Source organism: Ixodes scapularis, unplaced genomic scaffold (assembly GCF_016920785.2).
Source record: "Ixodes scapularis isolate PalLabHiFi unplaced genomic scaffold, ASM1692078v2 PGA_scaffold2__306_contigs__length_199485367, whole genome shotgun sequence".
In the NCBI taxonomy this organism is placed as follows: Eukaryota; Metazoa; Arthropoda; class Arachnida; order Ixodida; family Ixodidae; genus Ixodes; species Ixodes scapularis.
The window spans coordinates 9,960,403-9,980,125 of record NW_024609857.1 but is presented as its reverse complement, the minus strand read 5'-3'; the positions used below and the strand labels follow the sequence as shown (position 1 = coordinate 9,980,125).

At 45.4% G+C, this 19,723-nt stretch overlaps 1 protein-coding gene across 1 annotated transcript; it reads left to right on the top strand.

The window, feature by feature from the left end:
* Positions 1-8,428: 8,428 nt before the first annotated feature.
* On the top strand, positions 8,429-10,501 carry LOC8024150 (neprilysin-1-like). The gene has a single exon (XM_002404485.3). It carries the CDS (start codon positions 8,429-8,431, stop codon positions 10,499-10,501), a length of 2,073 nt encoding a protein of 690 aa, XP_002404529.3.
* Positions 10,502-19,723: the final 9,222 nt, after the last annotated feature.

Below are 19,723 nucleotides of genomic sequence, written 5' to 3'. Positions count from 1 at the left end.
ACATGATTGGAAGAAGGTTGAATCAGGAGGTGCAACTAGTCGGCGATGGAAACGTTGATGAGATTTCTCATTGCCCCTGAATCCAAGAAAGCTGTCAGAGGCTGTCCGTTCAGTTGAACTTGAATTGTTTTGGTGCCCACCGCTGCGCCACATGGGATGCGCCGAACCACTGATGACCTCTCGCAGGCGTCAGAGGCATCAGCTTGTCGTTTCCCTGCGTCGGTGCTGCAGTGCACTCGAAGCGCTGTAGCTACTCCAAAAATTCTGGTGTGAGCTCCTGCCGACACCGCGTGACGAAGTGGCCGCTCTTCTTACGATTGAGGCACAGCGGACGATCTTCCGGGTGACGAAACGAAGAACGTCGAAAATTCCGGGAAGCTTTTGACGGGCGCTGAGGCGACACGTGCTGCCTCTCTTGCTTCTCGCGTGGAGAAAGAGGCTGTTGACAATGGCCGTCATCCGCGTTCTGACGAGGCGGCGACCGGTCCTGCTTCAAGAGCGGGAAGGAGGACACTTTCTTGGATACCTTCGCAGACTGAGCTGGCTCTGCAGCTACCCTCAATGCCGGTGTCTCTGGTTGGCTGAAGACTACCTGGTCGAGGCGGAGGAATGAGTCCAGCAACTCATCCAACGAAGCAAAGAGTCTATCGAAGTAGTGCTTTCGTGGTTTGTCAGAGAATTTTGCCAGGATAACCCTGCATTTCTCCGCCTCCGTCTCTGGGTAGTTGCACTCGTTGATGAGCTCCAGTTTGCGGAGGGCGAAGTCTGTACAGGGCTCTCCCGAACGCTGACTTGCGTTTCGCTGCAACTTCGTTGTCCAGGTTTAATGACGACGGAAAGCGGTCTTCATTTGCTCCCACGTCGTTACCTTGGTTGTCTTCAGGTGGTACCTCACCCACATGAAGCCCTTAGATGATAGCTTGGATACAATCAATGGGATGGCCTCACTTGGTGCGACTTTAAACGTCTGTAACCAGAAATCCATCTGGTGAAACCAGGCGATGACGTCCTTGCCTAGCTGAGGAACTGAGCTGACAGCCACGTTGGTCAGCGACTTTGTCGGCCGGTCTGATGCGACTGCAGTGTCTGCGGCTGACTAAGCTTGAACAGGAGTTTTTTTTCTGGGGTGCTTTGGGCCTCTTTTTCTTGGCATACTCGCTCTCAAAAAGGTCTTCGATAGAGATTGCGCTGCACAGTGATTCTGCCGATGAAGTACTCCTCATCTTTCCCTCGAGCTGATCAAGACGATCCACGACAGGTGCCAGCAGTCCGCGGATCAAATTCTCTGTTGCTTGTAGCTGTCTGTTGGTGGCGTCGTCGCAAGGACGCGATATGTCCTCCAGCCGGTCGATCGGTTGCGCAGAGGTCGCGTTCTTGAGGTCTGCTAGCTGTAGGCGTACCTGCTCCACCTCGGCTTTCAGGATCTCCGTATCGCTGAAGACTGATTGGTATGCGGCGTCCTTGGCGTCGTCATCCAGCCTTCGCAAGGCTTCAATGGAACGTTCCGCCATCTTGGAGTTACCTTGAAACCTTGGCCGTCGAGGAGACAGTGGTTGGTGGAGAGCTGGTCGAAATGACCACCGTCCCCACATAGGTTGTTAACGTGAATTTCCTGAAGACCCGGGTCCCCGTTCGGGCGCCATTTGTGACGATTCGTTCTGGTCGTCAAGAGAAAAGGGCTCCGAACTCAGGACAGACACGTCAACCTCCGAGATTCCATGCAGAACTTCTCTTTTTTATATTGTTTTATATCTCTTTTCCTTGCGCTCGCACGCGCGGCACCGGAGCTCGCACGAGCCGCCCGAGTCGTCTTTTGCGGCTCGTCACACATACTTGTTCGTTTTTTAGAGGGGATCGAGAAACATTTGGCGGCACTTCAATATATGCTGCAAATGGTACCCGTGCGGCAGTAAGGTTTTTCACAATGGCCGCTGTTGTGACGTCACGACAGACCATTCGTAGAATTAGATAACAAAAAAGAACGCGCCATCGACGCAGGGAAAATTAGCATGGTGCTTAGCTTGTTCCCCGCTCCTGCACACATTAGTATTTTTAAAGTCGTACCGCTGCTGAGCACGTGCTGGTGGTCAGTTTCCAAAGTTCCTTTCGAACGGGCATTCCACGCCATCAAGACGGTTGGCGTTAAACTAAAGTCGCTGGATACTGGGAAAGGAGCGTCATATTGCCTTCCCTTCCTGCAAAAAGGCCACAAAGAGCTGCCAACATGCACAAGACCAAAACCTCGTCAAGGGGTTGACTGATCGGCCCCCGTCGCCATGGCAACCGCCATTTCAGTCCTTTGAAAACTTTGGAGCTTCGGAAGGGTGTTTTGAATCAGCCGCGCCAAGATCGCTATGGAGCATCATCGCACTGAAAGCGCTCGTCCCCAATATAAGCGTATTTGGCTCTGTAGCCGAATATGCAGTCTCTGTGGCCAAATTCGCCAATGCAGTCAAACCGTCAATCACGCTCATCTCCACAGATCTATTACAATGATATTGTCCTTCCTGCTTATTTTAATTATCTCCATAGATTTTGTGGAATGATATTGCTCTCCTTGTTTATTTCAAGATAGGAAAATTATTTTTCAATGCAGCGAAACACCGACGCTGCATGTGATGGTTGTGCTGAGATGTGCGCTTGTCTCGCCTGTGTATGAATGACAAAATTTCCGTATAAAAGCAAGGGCTTCGTAAAGCAATCTTTCGCCGCGAATGTGAGTCGGATCACCAAGAATTGAGAGGAAAGGAAGGAAATAATCACTCAAAGCAACGAAATGGCGACCATTCCTTGGCGCTACACTTTCCTAGGATCCAGTGATTTTATGTCTTGCCAGCTTTTAGATCAGAGCTCGTTCTAAGCATGCGTTGCCAACAGCGCACTAAAATAAGGCACCCAACGAACTCTTCCCCCCCCCCCCCCCTATACATGGGGCACTTTCATCATCTTGGGCGGTCTCCAAAAGAGGAAAGATTTGAAAATATGCGGATAAATGATCCTTATACTGACCGATTTTGTCTTTCCGTGCATGTGCATCCATAGCCTGTGCATTCTAGGCTTGTGCAATCATGCGAGAAATCGTGTGCGGTGGCGCTTAAGTACAGCGGGGTATTTCTGCATATCCTGAATTCGACATCCCTGGTCCCTTGCTTGTTTTTTTTCTGCACGAGCTTTCTTTGGAACGCGCACGGCTGCGCCAGTTCTCGTGCAAGAAGGCCAGTTGCCTACGCTCCGAGCTCACGTCTCCAGCAAATCTGGGGAGAACAAAACGCGAAAATCGCCCTGAGCCAAAAGGCGATGAACATGCACAACAAAGCAACCGACGCGTTAAAAACTATAAAATTGCCTGTGCGCCGTTATCGGAGATTTCGGATGTCACTTAAACATATTTCAATGTGATCAGATTTAAATGACGGGCCGGCCTTTCAGTCGTGCATGTGTTTGGCTCTTTGTGAATTTTCAGGAAAACGTGATGACGTGATAGACTTGGGTTTCCAAAATTCTAGCTTGAGTAATTAAATACCTCGAAAATCAAAACAAATGAACTATTTTTGGGGCGGTCAGGTGTCTCATTTAGGTAGCTGGGTGTTTATTTTGACAAAAACCACGAGACTGGAAAAGAAAATATGGCACTCAGGTTTAGATGTTGAGTTTAGTTAACCCAAAGTAGGAGTGGTGCGTGAGTCATAATAAAAAAAAAGCTGAGGTTAAAATTAATTCGCAGCAATAAATGATCAGAATTCATTTTAATACGAGTTCAATGATAAATGCAGTGACTGGACAGGCAAAAATTCTTGGTCTGTGGATAGCTTGTGCACATAGTTTAAGCAATGTGCCAGTCTTAATTTGGAGATTTATGCGCGCCAGTAGCGGTGTGCAGAAATGAAAAAGATGCAAACGGGTACAGTTTGACGTTGTATAAAATCTAGAGCAAGCACGCACAGGTACGCTGATTAAGACTGAAACAGCACTACATTTTACACTGCCGTTGAGCGTATCAAGTGAAGGGTCCATCAAAAGCTAAAGCTTGTACATATCTACTGCTTAGACCGTTATGTTTGAATGTTCATAGTACTTTATTACCCTCAGAGTTCGTGTAAGTTGCCTCCTGATTGCTTACACCAGAAAAGAAGGAAACATTCTAACTCTGTGTTAACAGCAAAATTCCACCCGGTGACAGCTACCAATCATCTAGGCGGCGATTATGAGTATTCACTGCATGCCGACGGCCGCGTGCTTAGAACGAGTTGTTCCCACGTTATTTCATTCAATCGCAATTGTTCTTGAGAAGCAACACTGTTTACTCGGGCAAACGGTCACATGTGAAGTTTAAAATATATTGTATTAATTGTGGCACGCGAGGCAAGTTGCGTAGTTTTTTTTTTTTTTTACAATCCGCGAAACAGAATGCTCCTGGGTTGCCTTGGCCTCTAATGCATGAAGCACACCGAAGAGCACGAACTGAATAGCAGTGGGAAACGAAAACAATAATGATAAACAAGCGTATAATCTCGCAAAAACCGAGGGCATTCCACATATGCAGAAGGCAAGCTTCGTTTCACTAAATTCATTACCAGTACAGTATGTGGTTTTATCGTGCGAGCGAAGCGGAACATACAAGTGCGAGCACGCTGCCCTGAACTACACTTCCAGTGAACAAGCGCACCATCCAAAACATGGAGCTCGCTTTTATAGCTTTCGGTGCGCTCAAACGTTTTAAAACACAATTATAATCAATTCTATTATTTCAATTCTGTTTATTAAATGCGGCTATGTTTTTTTGTTTTTTGTTTTTTTGTAGTTTACGTTCATGTGCCATTTTCTTAGTTTTATAATATTTTTTCCAGAAGTCCGATAGCTATAGTCTGTTTCATTATAAGTCAACGCCGCGTAATCAAAAGTGCAGACAAGAAAAAAAAAAAAACGAACGCGAACACGCCAACGCAGATTAAAATTGCAATGTAACGGCACTGTCAAAATTAGTCGTTATTTTTTTTAGAGAGCAGGAGTTTTGTACGGCGACATTATTACCCGTTGTAGATTATAAAAAGGGCAGTACAACTCGTATCTCGGAGGCTTTAACGTGCATTACGCAGTATATGTGACACACGATCGCACGACTCTTGGATGCAGATGGGTGACAGAACCCAGGGTCCCTGCTAAAGCCCCCTGAGAAAGGCGTTTTTTATAAGTACCGCAAACCGATGCTGTGGAAACGCGCAAGACACGTGCCAAGAGCGGGTGCTCCGCCGCCATTCGTTTTGAAGAGCCAGTCATTTTATACCCTTGTTACACGGGCACACTTAACTGCAGTTACGCTAAACCACAATTAGCGCACAATATTTGCCGACAACATTCTGCGGCGATGGAGTCAGAGCTATGGGCGAACGTGCGCTTGAGCATCTTGAGCACCCATCAAAGCAGTGCACGCGCTCTCTTCACTTCTTTTGAAATAGCTGTCCGAGGGTATAGTGCGGCGACTCTGCTGCCACGTAACCGCAGTTAAAGCTGAGTTAACCGCGGTTAAGTGTGCCCGTGTAACAGGGGTATTAGTGCTGCGCCGTCATTTGCGTCCAAGGGCCGCTCGAGACACGGGCCTGGTGCCCTGGCACATTTTACTTTGCTTGAAAGACCAACGTAAACACATCGAGGGGCTTTAGTCCCTATAGGTTCTGCAGCGTGAGCTCCGTGCTTTGAACGGAGCTCGGGCACGCGCATTTCTCCACGTGCTCTGAACTTTGGTGCCACAATACACTCGGTTAACCAACCCCCCCCCCCCCCCCCCCCGGCACTTGGTTTGGCCTAGTGAGCTAAACCAAATAAAGAACGCTTAGAGAATAGGCACTGTTTACCCCATTACTGTTGTAGGCGCCCCCATCTTGGTGGTTAGTACAAAGCAAACGCAACCGCCGATCGTCATGATTCAAAAGTGCGACTTCCTCCGCATTAGTTTCGGTGTTAAGAAGCTCACATAATATTGCTTTGCTTTGTCGCGAACTGTTTAAACATTTGTGGAGGACCGAAAAGCGTTTCCTGTGATTTCAGATAAAGCTTTAGATAACTGACAACCATGATTTTAAGCACCAAGATGTGTATGAAGCGTGCTTTATTTAGAGGCTCTAGTTTAGCCCGACCACACCGGCACAGAAAGAGAACGAGCTGCTTGACCTCGCGCTCTTGGCGCTGCTTCAGTGGCTTCATCAGCTCATAGCGTTGGCTGCGCTCCGAACTATGGTAAAGCAAAGCAAATATTCACATCTTTCGGTTTTACAAGCCAAACCAACAAAAATCGCCCAACACGCCCAACAAAAACAAGAAAAAAAAAACATTGCGGGTTTATTTTTTTTTTTGTAATTGGAGATCTTTTAACGTGCAACCGACATCCCAGATTGGCCTCCGTCAGAGTGCGGGCACCTCGGCCGGTATTTAAATCCGACAGGTATGGGTTCATGGGCCAGCGCGTTGGTTCTGAGACACTGAGACGTTTTAATGTTTTGTGTTTTGTTTTAATACCATTGCTAGTTAAGAGCCACCAAGGCGGTTTTCGTAATAAAATATAGTCGAACCATTGCGACAAGCATAGTTTGATTGCGAAAACGATTTTTGCAGTAGATAAAAACATTAAAATATTGTCACATACGTGGCGGAATCCGAAATGGCAGAATCCCTTTCATGGCGCTCATTTAATTTGGACCGCGTCGGGCATATGTACCGACACACAGTAAAACGCGCGCAAAAGCAGCTGTGGTGCATCCGCAGCCTCGCGCTTGTTGTTCTGACATCTCTGGCTAGCTCACTGCAAGTATCCAGACATCTGACACCCTTGCATCTGGCACTTTTTCTGTCTTTCACATGGCGTTCCAAGTGGCACATGACGGAAAATGCAGATTTTGGGTTATGGGGATACTTATACAGCGTGTAGTTGGTCAGCCATTGAAGTTGCGACGAGTCACACGCTGTAGATGAGCAATTTAGCCAGTGCAGTACAACCGCTAGCCTGGGGTCTTTAACATGCACCACGCAGTAGTGATACACGACCGCACGCCGGTACGATGCTCATCCAGATCGAAACGGGCAGGGGGTGAGGCTCGAGCCCAGGATCCCTGGGTTCTGCAGCGCGAGCTTTCACTCCACGCGCGTCGAGCTGGGTGTGCGCTGTAGCCCACTCGGCGACCGATTCCCCCTGAAATGCAGATCAAGCTGCTATTGAGCGCGTGTCGCCATCTGTATTTTATATTAAGAAAAATAAATTTTCCCTAACTGAATGTGAAAAGCTTGAGGTCTAATAACATTCTTAACGTGAAATATATCAATATGAAAGTTCTGAAAATGTAATATTTTAGGATGCTTCATAATTTAATGCCTCATAATTTTGATTAGTTGATTCGATTCTGTTCTACAGCACCCAAAAATAATATCATTTTAAACTTTTTTTTATTTTAAAATATACATTATCTGTAAAGTCCAATGCTTACTTTTTGAATTTATTACATCCAACCGAACGTTCACGCTAAATATCGCGGACGATGTGAAGTTATAACTTGAGAAATATTTTTTTTCAATATTAGAGATTCTGGTTTATTAAAAGTTAAATAATTAACTAACAACTAAAAATAATCGTAATATCGAGACATTAATATAGTGTTGAAAAACAGCTTTTTAATTTGACATTTACTTGATAATTGTAAGATAGCTAGAAAGAAAGTTATAAGCTGTCAAAAATGCACCAAAACGTCATGCGCGGTGGGGATTCACCTTAAGGCCCCTTGATATGTTTTTGTTTATCGTGCAAGTAGCGACAAATGTGCCAAAGCAAGAGGCCCGAATCTCGTGCAGCTCTTGGAATAAAATGGTGGTGCAGCACTGAAGTCAGAAACCCTTGAAAGCAAATAGACATGCAGCACTCGTTCGAAGAATATGCCTTGTCTGATCGCACCATAATGGCAGCCGGTACTTGGAAGCAGCTCGAATCGTGAATTTTAAAAAGGGAGGATTTAGCCTCGCTTAAAAATCCCTTGATAAAACTCATGATTCAAAAACACACACCAAGAGACTCTAGACTAGCTCTTTCTTACTGTCACTGGTTTGGCGGCCGGTTCTGGCACTGACCTTGCTGTCTTTTCCTCTATATAGGATGCTACGATGAATCACTAGCTTGTTCTAGTTGGCACTATTTTCTAGCTTCGAAACTGCGCCCCCTAAACACCTTTCTAACGCATATCACCTGGGCATAAAATGCTGTGTCACTGGGCTAGGGGGGGGGGGGGGCATGCGCGGCATCTGGTCATCCGTAGAATGGAGAAAGCGCGCACGCGCGGAGCGTGCTCATCAGCCCAGCAGAAAAACATTCCAGCACGCAGAAGGCGATTATTGGAGTGGTCTATATTTAACAGGCTACGGGGAAGAAAAGCCGAAGTCCACGAAACTAATGCCTTTGTCTTTTCAGGACATCTCCAAGCTGAAGTCCTTCTCACCGCCTTTAACCAAGACAATGACGGAACGTGAAGTCATGAACAGCCCAATGTTTCTCATGTTTTCCGTCCTATGCGTGAGCGTCTTTATGATCATAATAATCGTGATCATCGGTGCGCTCAGGGGCTACAGGAGAAAAACAGAATACTGCGAGACAGAAGACTGCCGCATTCACGCCGCTATCTTGAAGATGGCCATGAACCCTGCGGTCAATCCTTGCGATAATTTTTACAAATTCGTCTGCGGCTCCTGGAAAGGCTCACAATCCATAGTGACGACTTCCAGCGCGGATGACGTTACCCTCAGAGTGTACGCATCTGTCATTCAAACGTTGCTGCGAGAAGACACCCAGCCAAACGTGCCGAAGAAGCTCTTTCGGACGTGCAACACCCCAACATCTTCGAACAGGAAAGACGTGGAGAGTTTCAAAGAGATAAAGAAGGACATCGGCATTTTGTGGCCAGAAAAACGTCAGACTTTCGTACATCCATTGGACCTTCTCTTAAAGCTGTCCATCAGGTGGAACTTTAACTTGCTCTTCAATGTTCGTGTCATCCCGGCGTCAAGGCGTCGGAACAGGACGCTGTTATTCAGCGAGGGCATCATCGCCGCCAGCTTCCAGGAACCGCTGGTTAACACCATGTCCATCACCGCTTTCCAGAGATACGTGGAGGAGCACTACAAGATACTCGGCGCATCTCCGGACACCAATCTGCGAGAGCTTATGGCGGCTGAACGTGTTATCCTCGCTGCCGCACTACACATTAGGCAAGGGGTGCCGGAGCAACTGGCCGTTCCACTCCAATCGATGCAAAACTTCACTCCTACGGTCGAACCGGAGCAATGGCTCCAGTTACTCAACAACTATTCAGAGCCGGAGCCTCCCTTCACGCTAGAACAGATCGTCATTGTTGAAGACGCCAGGTTACTTCGCAAGATCGGAGAGCTGCTCAAGAACCACCCCGCAGAGCAGCTTGTCATCGGCATCGCCTGGATCTTCATTCAGTCATACCTGTGGGCGGTCTCAAGCTCCCCCACAATTAGATTCGGGAAAGCCGATACCATCAACCGTTACAAACCAGTCGTATGCTTGGAGTACATGAACGCTGCTTTGGGCTTGCTGGGGGCGACAGAGTACCTGCAGTCAAAGTTTTCAAGAACTGCGCAGCTTTGTGTTCATGACATGGTTCGTAACCTCACAAAATCCGCCAAGTCCAAAATTCATTCCTCGCCGTGGATTAGCAAGAAAATCAAAATTCTGGCACTGGACAAGTTAGAGGACATGTACCTCGACGTCTGGCCAATCGACGACGACTTCGGCGGCGAGACATCATCGTTGTTGTACAGCCGTCTCGGAAATATGACGGACTCGTTCGCCGAAAACCTCGTGACTGTCACAGAAAACATGCGCCCACTGATCAAGCTGGACCCCATCAAAGCCATTCATTCGAAACAGATAGCGCCGCCTTCGGGCTTTCTTTCTTACCTATATTATCTCAATCAAATCAGCGTAGCCCCTGGAGGCGTTGACGCTCCCAGGTTCTACGTGAACGGCACGCTCGCTATGACATACGGTGGCATTGGGATCTCGCTAGCAAGGCAAGTGGTCAAGGCGTTCGATCCGTTGGGAATAACAATTGACGACCGCAGTAACGCCGTGAAATGGGTAGACACAGCCACTTTATCAGCTTACGCGGCCAGAGCGAATTGCAACAAGACTGGCGTGTCTGCTTTTCCCACCGTAGTGGCACTCGAGGTGTCTTACTCGGCCCTCAAGCAGGCTATTGAGGACCAAGACGTGCCGTTTGCAGATTTCCGACTGCGGGGCCTCAAGGAGTTCACCGAAGACCAGATACTTTTTATTACATATTGCAACGGACTGTGCTCTCTGAGTCGAGAGGATAGCGAGAGCGAGTGCAACCTGCCCCTGAAGCGGTTTCCCCCTTTCGCAGAAACGTTCAAGTGTGCCATAGGTACACCGATGAATCCGTTACGCAAGTGTGTTTTCTTCAGCAATTCATCCGCATAATAGCTTTTTTTTCTTTCTTGCAATTTAGTTGATATCGTGTTATATAATTTAATTTGTATCTCAGTGGGATGAACAGAAAATGCAGAGTGATGAGGGATTGCGCGGTGTGTTTTAGTCGCCTTATTAAAACGACTCCAGAGTTTCTAACTTTTTTTTTATATACCAACGCAGACGAAGGACCAGGACTGACAAAAGATGGCGTTTGTTTTTAGGCGTTGGCTTTTTAAAAGTAGGATGAAAATTCAAAACAAAGTTTTTCGGAATAATGCGGAAAAAATAATAATCATACCAATATGCGTATATCATAGCAAGTTTTAGTATTGTGTGGGTATTAGTATCAAACCCAAGCATTGTGCGTTTGAATTTGCTTTTATACTAAATATTAAAACTCTGATAGCCACTTAACGCGACTAAAACATATGCACGCTATTTAATTTTGTTCTCTTAACGCAGGCTTTTCCTAAGACATTTCACTAAAATGCGGTGGCGGATCGGTCAACAACTCCGATAGGGGACACTTTAACTTAGTTGAAGTATCCGTTTAAAGTATCTGAACATCCAGTGATTCACCACAACCATGTGCTGCGTGTCATGCTTGACTCGTCAACACACAAACTTTAACTCGCTTGGAAAGGAAGTGACTCGTGATGTCGGCGGCGGAATGTTCCTCCGTCATTCCATTTCGCTGTTGAGGGCGACCTTCCTTGGACAGTGAAAAGGACTGCGTTACGATGGACGTTACACCAACAAACCTCGTCTTCAAAAACGAGCTTGTGCGCATAGCGAGAGTTATTGCTTCGAAAATAGCCCGAGTGCCAATGGCCGCAAGCGGACTTCAAAGCAGACGCCACCTCGGTTGCTGATAAGGGCAGCGCTGCTCTAACACTCCCGCCGTCTCCCAAGAGCGTTTCCTGTGTTTTTCCAAAAAAAAAAAAACAATTCCGCTCAACGTTTTACTTTAAAATAATTTGTTGTTCTACTTGTTGCTTTCTTCACCCTACTGGAAATATAGCGTGCTGACTGAGAAAAAAAAAAAAAAAAACTGTAGACTACGCATCAATGCCTATGCACAACCTTTTTTTTCCCTTGCCTGTAACATCAGGCAATCTCTTTTTTTTTTTAATTTTGCTTTGATTGTTAAAGGCTTCTGTGGCAACAGTAACTTCAACTTCAACTTTTGCGCTTGATTTCCTTTTTTATTAAAAGACTCCTCATTTTGTTGATTGTATGAAAGATGTATAAAATCTCAGAGATGTTTCAACGTAGCTAGTCGAAAGCCATAAAGCTGGGGCCACACTGCTCATAGATCACACAAAATGAAATCTGGCAGACATCAATCAAGGCCGGTTCGAAAGTCGCGTGCCAAGTTTCTCCTTCAACTCGTTGGCGTGCGGGTTTCAGAGAAATTGGAATCTCACGATGGCTGGCATTCAAATTTGTTTGCAGACTGTCTTTTGTATAACGTATAAGCAGCGTGAACCCGGTTTAGAGGTGTTGGAGAAAAGTCTAACAATCAATAAAAATAGCATATGCGATACTAATATTTGAGAAAAAGTGAAGACTGCACGTGCGCAGTTTTGATCAGCTATCAAGGTACGCGAGCGCACGGGTAAACCATAGATTTGAGTTCAGCGTCAGAAAAACTTGTTCCGGATTATGCGGAGTGCATGTGAGAGTTGAATGGAACAGACTTGAGCTGAGCTAGTTGGTTCATAGTTCACTTAAGGCCAGCTGAACTAGAAAAACCGTACACAAAGGAAAAGACCATTCACACCGCTGGACTAACAACTGATTTTCTTTTTCCTCCTCTTCTACTACGAGCCACACTTGAGGGAACAATTCTCTTTTCCTCTTTTTTGCTTTCTAATTCATCTTAAAATTTTTTCCGTTCTAATTCCCCTTAAAATTTTTACCCCCGTAGAAAACTTTTTTCTTTCTCGCGCAGCACGAGAGAAAGTGCACTAATGCAGTCATCGCCTTTTTCCTCAATGGCAAGTGCCTCTAGGATTTCACGTTCCAGTTTTGCCGTGTTCTTTGCCACGATGTTTGCGTCGTAGAGCAGTGCCGAACATTGACACGCACGACAATGGATTGGCAAGTGTCCTCCTGCTGACAGAGTTTTCACTGATGCAGCGTGCTCCCTCGTCCGATCGTTAATGCATCGGCCGGTTTGTCCGATGTAGCTTCGGCCGCACGTCAGCGGAATGTGTTACACTACCTCCTTTTCACACAGGGCGTATGGAGACTTGTGAACTGTGCCACGCCTCTTCTCGTTGTTACTTCGCTCCCTGTTAACCCTGCGACACATGGAAGAGGCTTTGTTTGGAGCCGAATACACCACCTGAACGCCTTGCCGTCCAGCAACTTTTTTCAACTTGTGGGTCATCCCGTGAACATAGGGTGCTACCACCACCGCATGTCGAGTTTTTTTTCTTTTGCTTTGTGCTTTTATTCGTGCACCCTAATCCGCGCTTGATGGTCCTGCACACCTGCTCGCAAGTCGCTACCAGGAGCGATTTTGGATACCCAGCTGGCTGTAGTCTCGAGACCTGAGTTTCAAAAGTTCGCTAGACTTGATGGTGACAGGTCTCCTTTAGGACGAATATAATGGCTGTGGTGGCCACCCCTCGTTTTACATTCTTGGAGTGCCCCGAGCCAAAAAGGTAGAAAGCGACTGTCTTGCTTGATCTGATTGCGGGGAGAGAACGTGTAGAGAGAGAGGAAGTTTTAGTCACTGACAAAGCGAGAACGGCAAGGCCTGTCTTTCGAACGCTCGACTTCAGAACCGCCCCGTGCCTTCCACCGTGCTTTATATTCGCGCGCGCACTAGGGGCCCCAGACCCCGAAGCGTTGTAAAAGTTAGCAGTTGTCCCGCGTTGGAAGCGGGACAACTGAAGCTCCTCCCTGTCGTCCTCACCTTTTCAATGACTATTGGCTATTTTCATAACGTGTTTTCGAGCCTAGTTTCCTGGCTCCGCCTTTAGACCACCAGGTGCTGTGAACATCGTTCGCTCTAGAAAGCTGGCGCACGAACCTGCCGCTACATCTTTCTGCTCTAGCAACTTGGTGGTGTCAATATCCCAGAAGTCGCCTATTACATCTGCATCCACCCACAGGCTTTCCGTTCAGAGCTCGGCTGAACCATATATTGCGAGAGTTTGGCCAATAGGCGGAGCAAAGGCCGCCGCCAGCGCCGAATATTCTCCCCGTGGTTAGAGCGTAAACTAAACATGCGACAACGCGTCGACCACTCAGTAAACGCGACGTAACAATATTGGAAACGACGTTTAAATCGTGAAATAGAATCGTTCAATCCCGGCGTCTCGTTGACAATGGCGTTAATAGCAAATCAGAAGCAGTGATCGTTTAGTGACCAAGGCGTTGACGAGTTGATTGCGGCTACCAAGGAACTATTTGAATCGAGCTAATATTTGAGACAGTAGTCCAGATTCCGCGCTTCTTTCTGGACAAAAATATGACTGGTGAGTGAGCGCCAATCAGATCAAAGAGAGAAGACGTCGGGATCTCCACTGACACAAATGGGTCTGCGTTGACACCCGGTCTGCGCTGGCACTTTCAGAATTCAGAAGCCACAGGTGTCACGATATATCCTGCGAGCGTGAGCACCCCGCTTTTGTTCCCTGCTCCGCCGCTCGAGTGTACGCGTACTGGGGAAGAATCTTTCAAAGCTACCGGCTCGCGCTTGTAGCCTCTGCGGTTAGCCCATGTTTTGTCGAAGTATAAATACCACTTCCACGTGTTGCGCGATTCTCTTGCTTGCAAAAGCTGCAAGCGAAAGAACAGCGAGCTAGGAACCGTGTGAACTGTTTGGCTTGTGTGTGTTGCACATGAGAACAGTCTACCACAAAACTTGTTGACGCACTAATGGGTGGTACCAGAAAAGGAGCCACACAAAGAGTCGGGCTCAAGTCGGGCTGCGCACCGCAACCACGCAGTTTGGTCTGGTTTGAAGCGCACGTTCGTTTATTCTACCGTTGAATTTTTACGCGACAAAAACCTCACATGCGCCAAGTTTTCAGTCACCAAGTGTTCAAGCTTTCCACTCTAGTGGCGCTAAAATGGCTTAAATTAGTGGAGTCGCAATTTTAGAGGTCATGACCACCCGTAGGTGCTATTTCGCGGCCTGTGGTTGACCGCAAGATGCTTTTCCCTTGAATCCAATAATTGGCCAAACTCTCCAAATAAACAACTCTGGAGTTTGGCGCTCTGAGAAAACAGCACCTGCCGCACGAGATGCACGGAGCTCTGATTGGAAGGATGGTGGGAAGGCGCAAAAGCTAGCTGCTTTTCGTCTTTAACCACCTTCTCTCCCCAATCAGAGCGAGCAAGACCGTCATCTGCCACTCACGCAAAAGGAGCAGTGTCACCACCCTTAGCGAAAAGTCGTTCAAAATCAGTATACTGAAAGTATACTAATAGCGAACTTAGGGTATGTACTGAAATCGTACTAGTTTCACACTTTTATGAAACAAAATAGTATGCCTTTAGTACACCCCAAGTACGTATGTAGTATACCGTAAGTGCACCTCGAGTGTACTTTTAGCATACTATAAGTGCACGTTTAGTGCACTACATGTGTGCTTTTAGTGTACTAAATGTACACTACCAGTACATATATGCGGAGTGTCCCAAATAACTTGCACCAAACTTAAAAAAAAAAAAGAAAACGGAGCGTTCTGCGGGAGTGAAACCAACTGTACGCTGTTAGAAAGTCTCTTGCGAAAGTGCACGAAATTGTTTTAGTGCGCCTATTTATTTAATTAAGAGTAACAAGCTAACTTTTGAAATCTTCGTTTAAAAGCCGGGGTGTGAAATCGAAAGTTGTAGAGCGCATTAACAAACACCCAATTAAACCATTTTCAACAAGGTGCACTTTGCATGCTCCTTTTTCCTAGCCTTCAAAAAGACGCCCGCGAAATACAAAAAAAAAAAAAAAAAGAAACCGTGACAACTCGCTTCCCCAATCACGGCGTGCGACCGCGCCGCGAATATGCGTTCTTTGAAGGCAGGAAAAAAGCACGAAAACGTATTATGTTTCAAACACTTTAATTGGGTGTTTCTTAATGCGCCCTGCAACTTTACAATTGATATCCTGGCCCTTAAAATAATATTTGAACGGTTAGCTTTTTAACCTTAGTTATTTACATAACCAGGCGTATTAAAAAAATCTGTGCACTTTCTGAGGACACTTGCTAACGACAGTTGATTTCACTCCTGAAAAGTTCTCCGGTGTTTTTTTAAGTATGGTGCAAGTTATCTGCATGGGGACGCAGTGTATGTCGGGCGTTCTGAATGGAAAGAACGGTCTCAAATTGACCAGAAAAATCGGCGCCTGCATTTAAAAAGCTGACTTTTCAAAGGTGTTTCTTTCAACAGCTGTATTCCAACCTGTGAAATTTCATGTCATATGGCTCCATTCTCGTGAAATGTTAAGAAACGCCGTTGACAACTCAATTGATGATGATAATGCAGAGGCGCCACCATCGGGAGATGCACTCTTAAAAATGAGTCAGCAAATTAACGAGGAAATCTTTGGCAGCTCTATTCCTCGTGAGAATGACGTACCGGCGTCTTCTGAAACTGCGTGAGAAAAGCCATAAAGAAGAGGTGCACTGCATTTTTCAACTGAAAGTATGTATGTGTAGCATACAAACATTATGATCAGTGTTCTTCGCGTAATTGATAGCACAGAAATTGAAATCCTACTTATCACTTTATTCAAGTTTCCCAGCCTGCCTCACTGTACACTTTCCTTTGTGATGATGGTATGCCATTACATCCTGCGTAAAAAAGAAGAAAAAATTACCCTATGCCACTCTATGATATAACGGCACACAATTCGCTAAAAGGACCACTATGTGAGGAAGGCAAGATAGTAACAACTTAATCCTGACAAAAGGGCGAGGAAAATCAGACAATATCGTTTCTGAAAGCCTGATACCTGAAAGAAGCTCTAACACAGAGCAAACAAAATGATTGGCATTTTTTAATGCCTCGTTTTCTTTTGCTATGAACACACATACAAGTCGTACGCTATTACACATTCAGTGGTCCGGCTTAATTTATGATAAGCACTTTTTTTATATAACTTCGAGCTTTTAGAGAAAAGATTCAATATAATGAGTCGGACATAAATGGTTGCTATGAACTATCCTATATATTTACACATTATCTGATATCATAAAAGCACTAGAGCGGGGTAGGGCTGTACTGCATAATTATAAATTTCTAACCAATCAAAAGTTGTCATTTATTTAATTTATTAGTATTGGCTATTATTCTTTGACAAAAAATAACTGGGCGAGTTGGTACGTTGGTAGTCTCTCCACTCCATCGAATATTCAGGTCCTTTTAACATTTTTTCATGCTTTTGCTTTTTCTAACTGCTCCGACTTTTGTAGCGGCTTTCGCCGCCACTAAACAACGTGACATCCAAACTCACTTTATTCACAACACACAACCGCAAACTTGGAAGGCGTGCCGCTTCAGCATAAGCAAATAGATCGTCCGTCTCTACGGCACAGGCATCAGCACGGGCAAGAAATCATGCTGCTCGCTCTTGTAACGTTTTTCTCGCTCCCGCTTTATGAAACAAATCGTTGGCGAGAGACTGTTGGGACCACACGTCAGAACTAGCATGACCTGTGATTGCTTGAACTGCCGTCAGACTGTACTTGAACGCTCCGCAAAAGCGTCGTCGGGCGACCGTCGTAGGGACGGCGCTCAGGACAGGTCTCGGCTGGCCCTCGGATCCGCCGCACGCGAATCTTTCTCACTCTGCGGAGAGAGCCATAAATTTTGAAGATACGCTCTTTTCAAATAACGAAATAAAACCGGGTAGAGCATAGTGAGAGTCAAGCATAGCTTAGCAAGCACACGGTACAAGGCAAAGTTTGAAACAGCGGCGCACTTCGCAGAAACAAAAGGAACTTCCTCACCTTCGCTTGCACCAGTCGGCCATGACTGTCCGCCACTTGCGACGCTGCGTCTCACAGCTCTCAGTAATCGCTCGCTATTATTGAACATGGTATTCGTAAGTAAGCTATCTAAAATATCCGCTAAAACGTAAAAAGGAAGCGATGCTCGAAACCTCCGGAATTACAACGGCGGCCGAACGGAAGCTGATTGCAATAGCGATGGTCTTACGCAGTTTTCAAAAGTCACTCAGAGTCACTTCTTTTTGTACTTTTTTTTTTTTTAAGACACAACTAAGCAAATCAATGTATTAATAATAATAATGTCAATTTTATTATATTCATAAAAGATTAACAAAACGTTTAGTCTATCTTAGGTTTTATCTAAACTTTCGGTTTTCTTTTTCAGTGTAAAACCGAAACTATCTCAAGCAATTTCTCCCATGTCGCCAAGGCTATTTTGATTCATCAGCGCATGGTTGCACCGCTGGGATTTCGGCTTTTCTGGAAGGATCGGCTCTCGCGGCAAATAAGTAATGAGGGCAACCTCGCGTTTTGAAACAATGAGCGTGCCCGTCTTTTTGACGGGGGAAAGACACGTTAAATTTACGTCGATTTTTTACAGTGTGGAACTCTCGATCGACGATGTTGTTCGTTGTTGCAATTGTATATCTCTTTTCAGGTGAACTGAGATGTCTTAGAGTTTTGCAAGATAAATCTACACCATGAAACACTTTCGGTGAAAGCTTGAGGTTGTTACATAAAGGCGCCAATTTCTCCAGCCAATTTCAGAGCGAGCTTCCATTCATAACACCACTTCGCTTACGCGGTTCAGAAGTTCATTTGCGCTGCATGCGACCATGTAAGGTGGAGCATCTTATGTCCTCATTATTAGCCGTAGTTTATTTTGCCTCCTGTCCTTTTGATTGCTGTGGATGCAGATATCTGAAACAGCCTATAGTGCGCTGAGATCTGCATTACAAAAACACCGGATTATCCTGCAAACGTAATTTGTCCACTAGCCTATGAGGCAGCACGCAAGTGGCGGTGCACTTTGAAAACAAAGTCATGTGCATGCTTTTTCATCAGCAGCATTAAACACTTGGTGCGATTGCCCTCAATCTCCTAGCTTCCGAATAGTGCTAACAGTTTTTTTTACAGTAAACTTTTATTCTTCAATAAAGGTAACAAATACAGCTCAGGGAAAATAAAAGCAATCTTTGCAATAAAAGTAGACTGTTCATTTAATAAATATAGTAGAAATGACTAGCTAAAATAATTATTGAGAAGTTAGATAACGCTACTCTCCGTGGCGTACAATCTAGCTAATTTTTCTATTTGTGCTTTTTTTAGGCGTAAGTCCATGTTGCATTTGCGACGTAAGTATGCTCTGACAGTGCCGGTCGTTTCCCCGGGGAACTTTTGGACCACGTGGTCTTCAGTGAAATGAGAAATGAAGCATCACTTTGTCACATTATGTCAGCTATTTTTTAATCAACTGGTTTCAGGAAAATTGGGGGCTCATGTCAATGTTGATGCACTCTTCATGTGTGTCGTGCGACTCGGCGGACATCACATGGGTGAATAACCGTGGCAACATTTTTTTTAAGTAATTAAATTTCGTAAATTTACTTTTTTTTATTAATGCTGTTTTAGAGGCAGTTGTTATTAGAGCCTAACACATTCAAAACTATTCACGAAACAGCAAGGGGCTTTAAGATATTTATTTATCAAATTTCGCACTTTTTCCCTCGAGTCAAGAACCACGCGCGGCAGGGGCGGGCAAAGTGGAGAGTGACTTAGCGGTTTTGACATGGCATATCGGTGATGGCATGTTTGTTTCTGTTAGCGAGAACTTCTCATACTGAAGTTGTATGCATTATTTAATTTTCTAGTGAAGTTACAACCCTCATAACGTGCTGTCGCATTCAGCCTGAACGAAGTTGCACTCTTTTGACAGCGTGCCTTTGGTGGCTGCTCCAGCATCATACTTCCAACGGTTCGATTGAAGAGAATACGTAAGAATAGCATCCTGCGCTCCGTCCAGCGCGCTGTTTTAAAATTGAGAATTCAACATGGTCTATTACACTGTCAATTAAAAAAGCTAATTAGACAACGTACTGTGACGTTTATTTACTCATCTAATGTCCGCCGAGCCCCACAAATATTACGTGAAAACGGCATCGGCCTGTCTATCGCGTTTTTAGTGTGTTGATGTTAAAAATCGCAATATATATATATATATATATATATATATATATATATATATATATATACCCGTTATTAT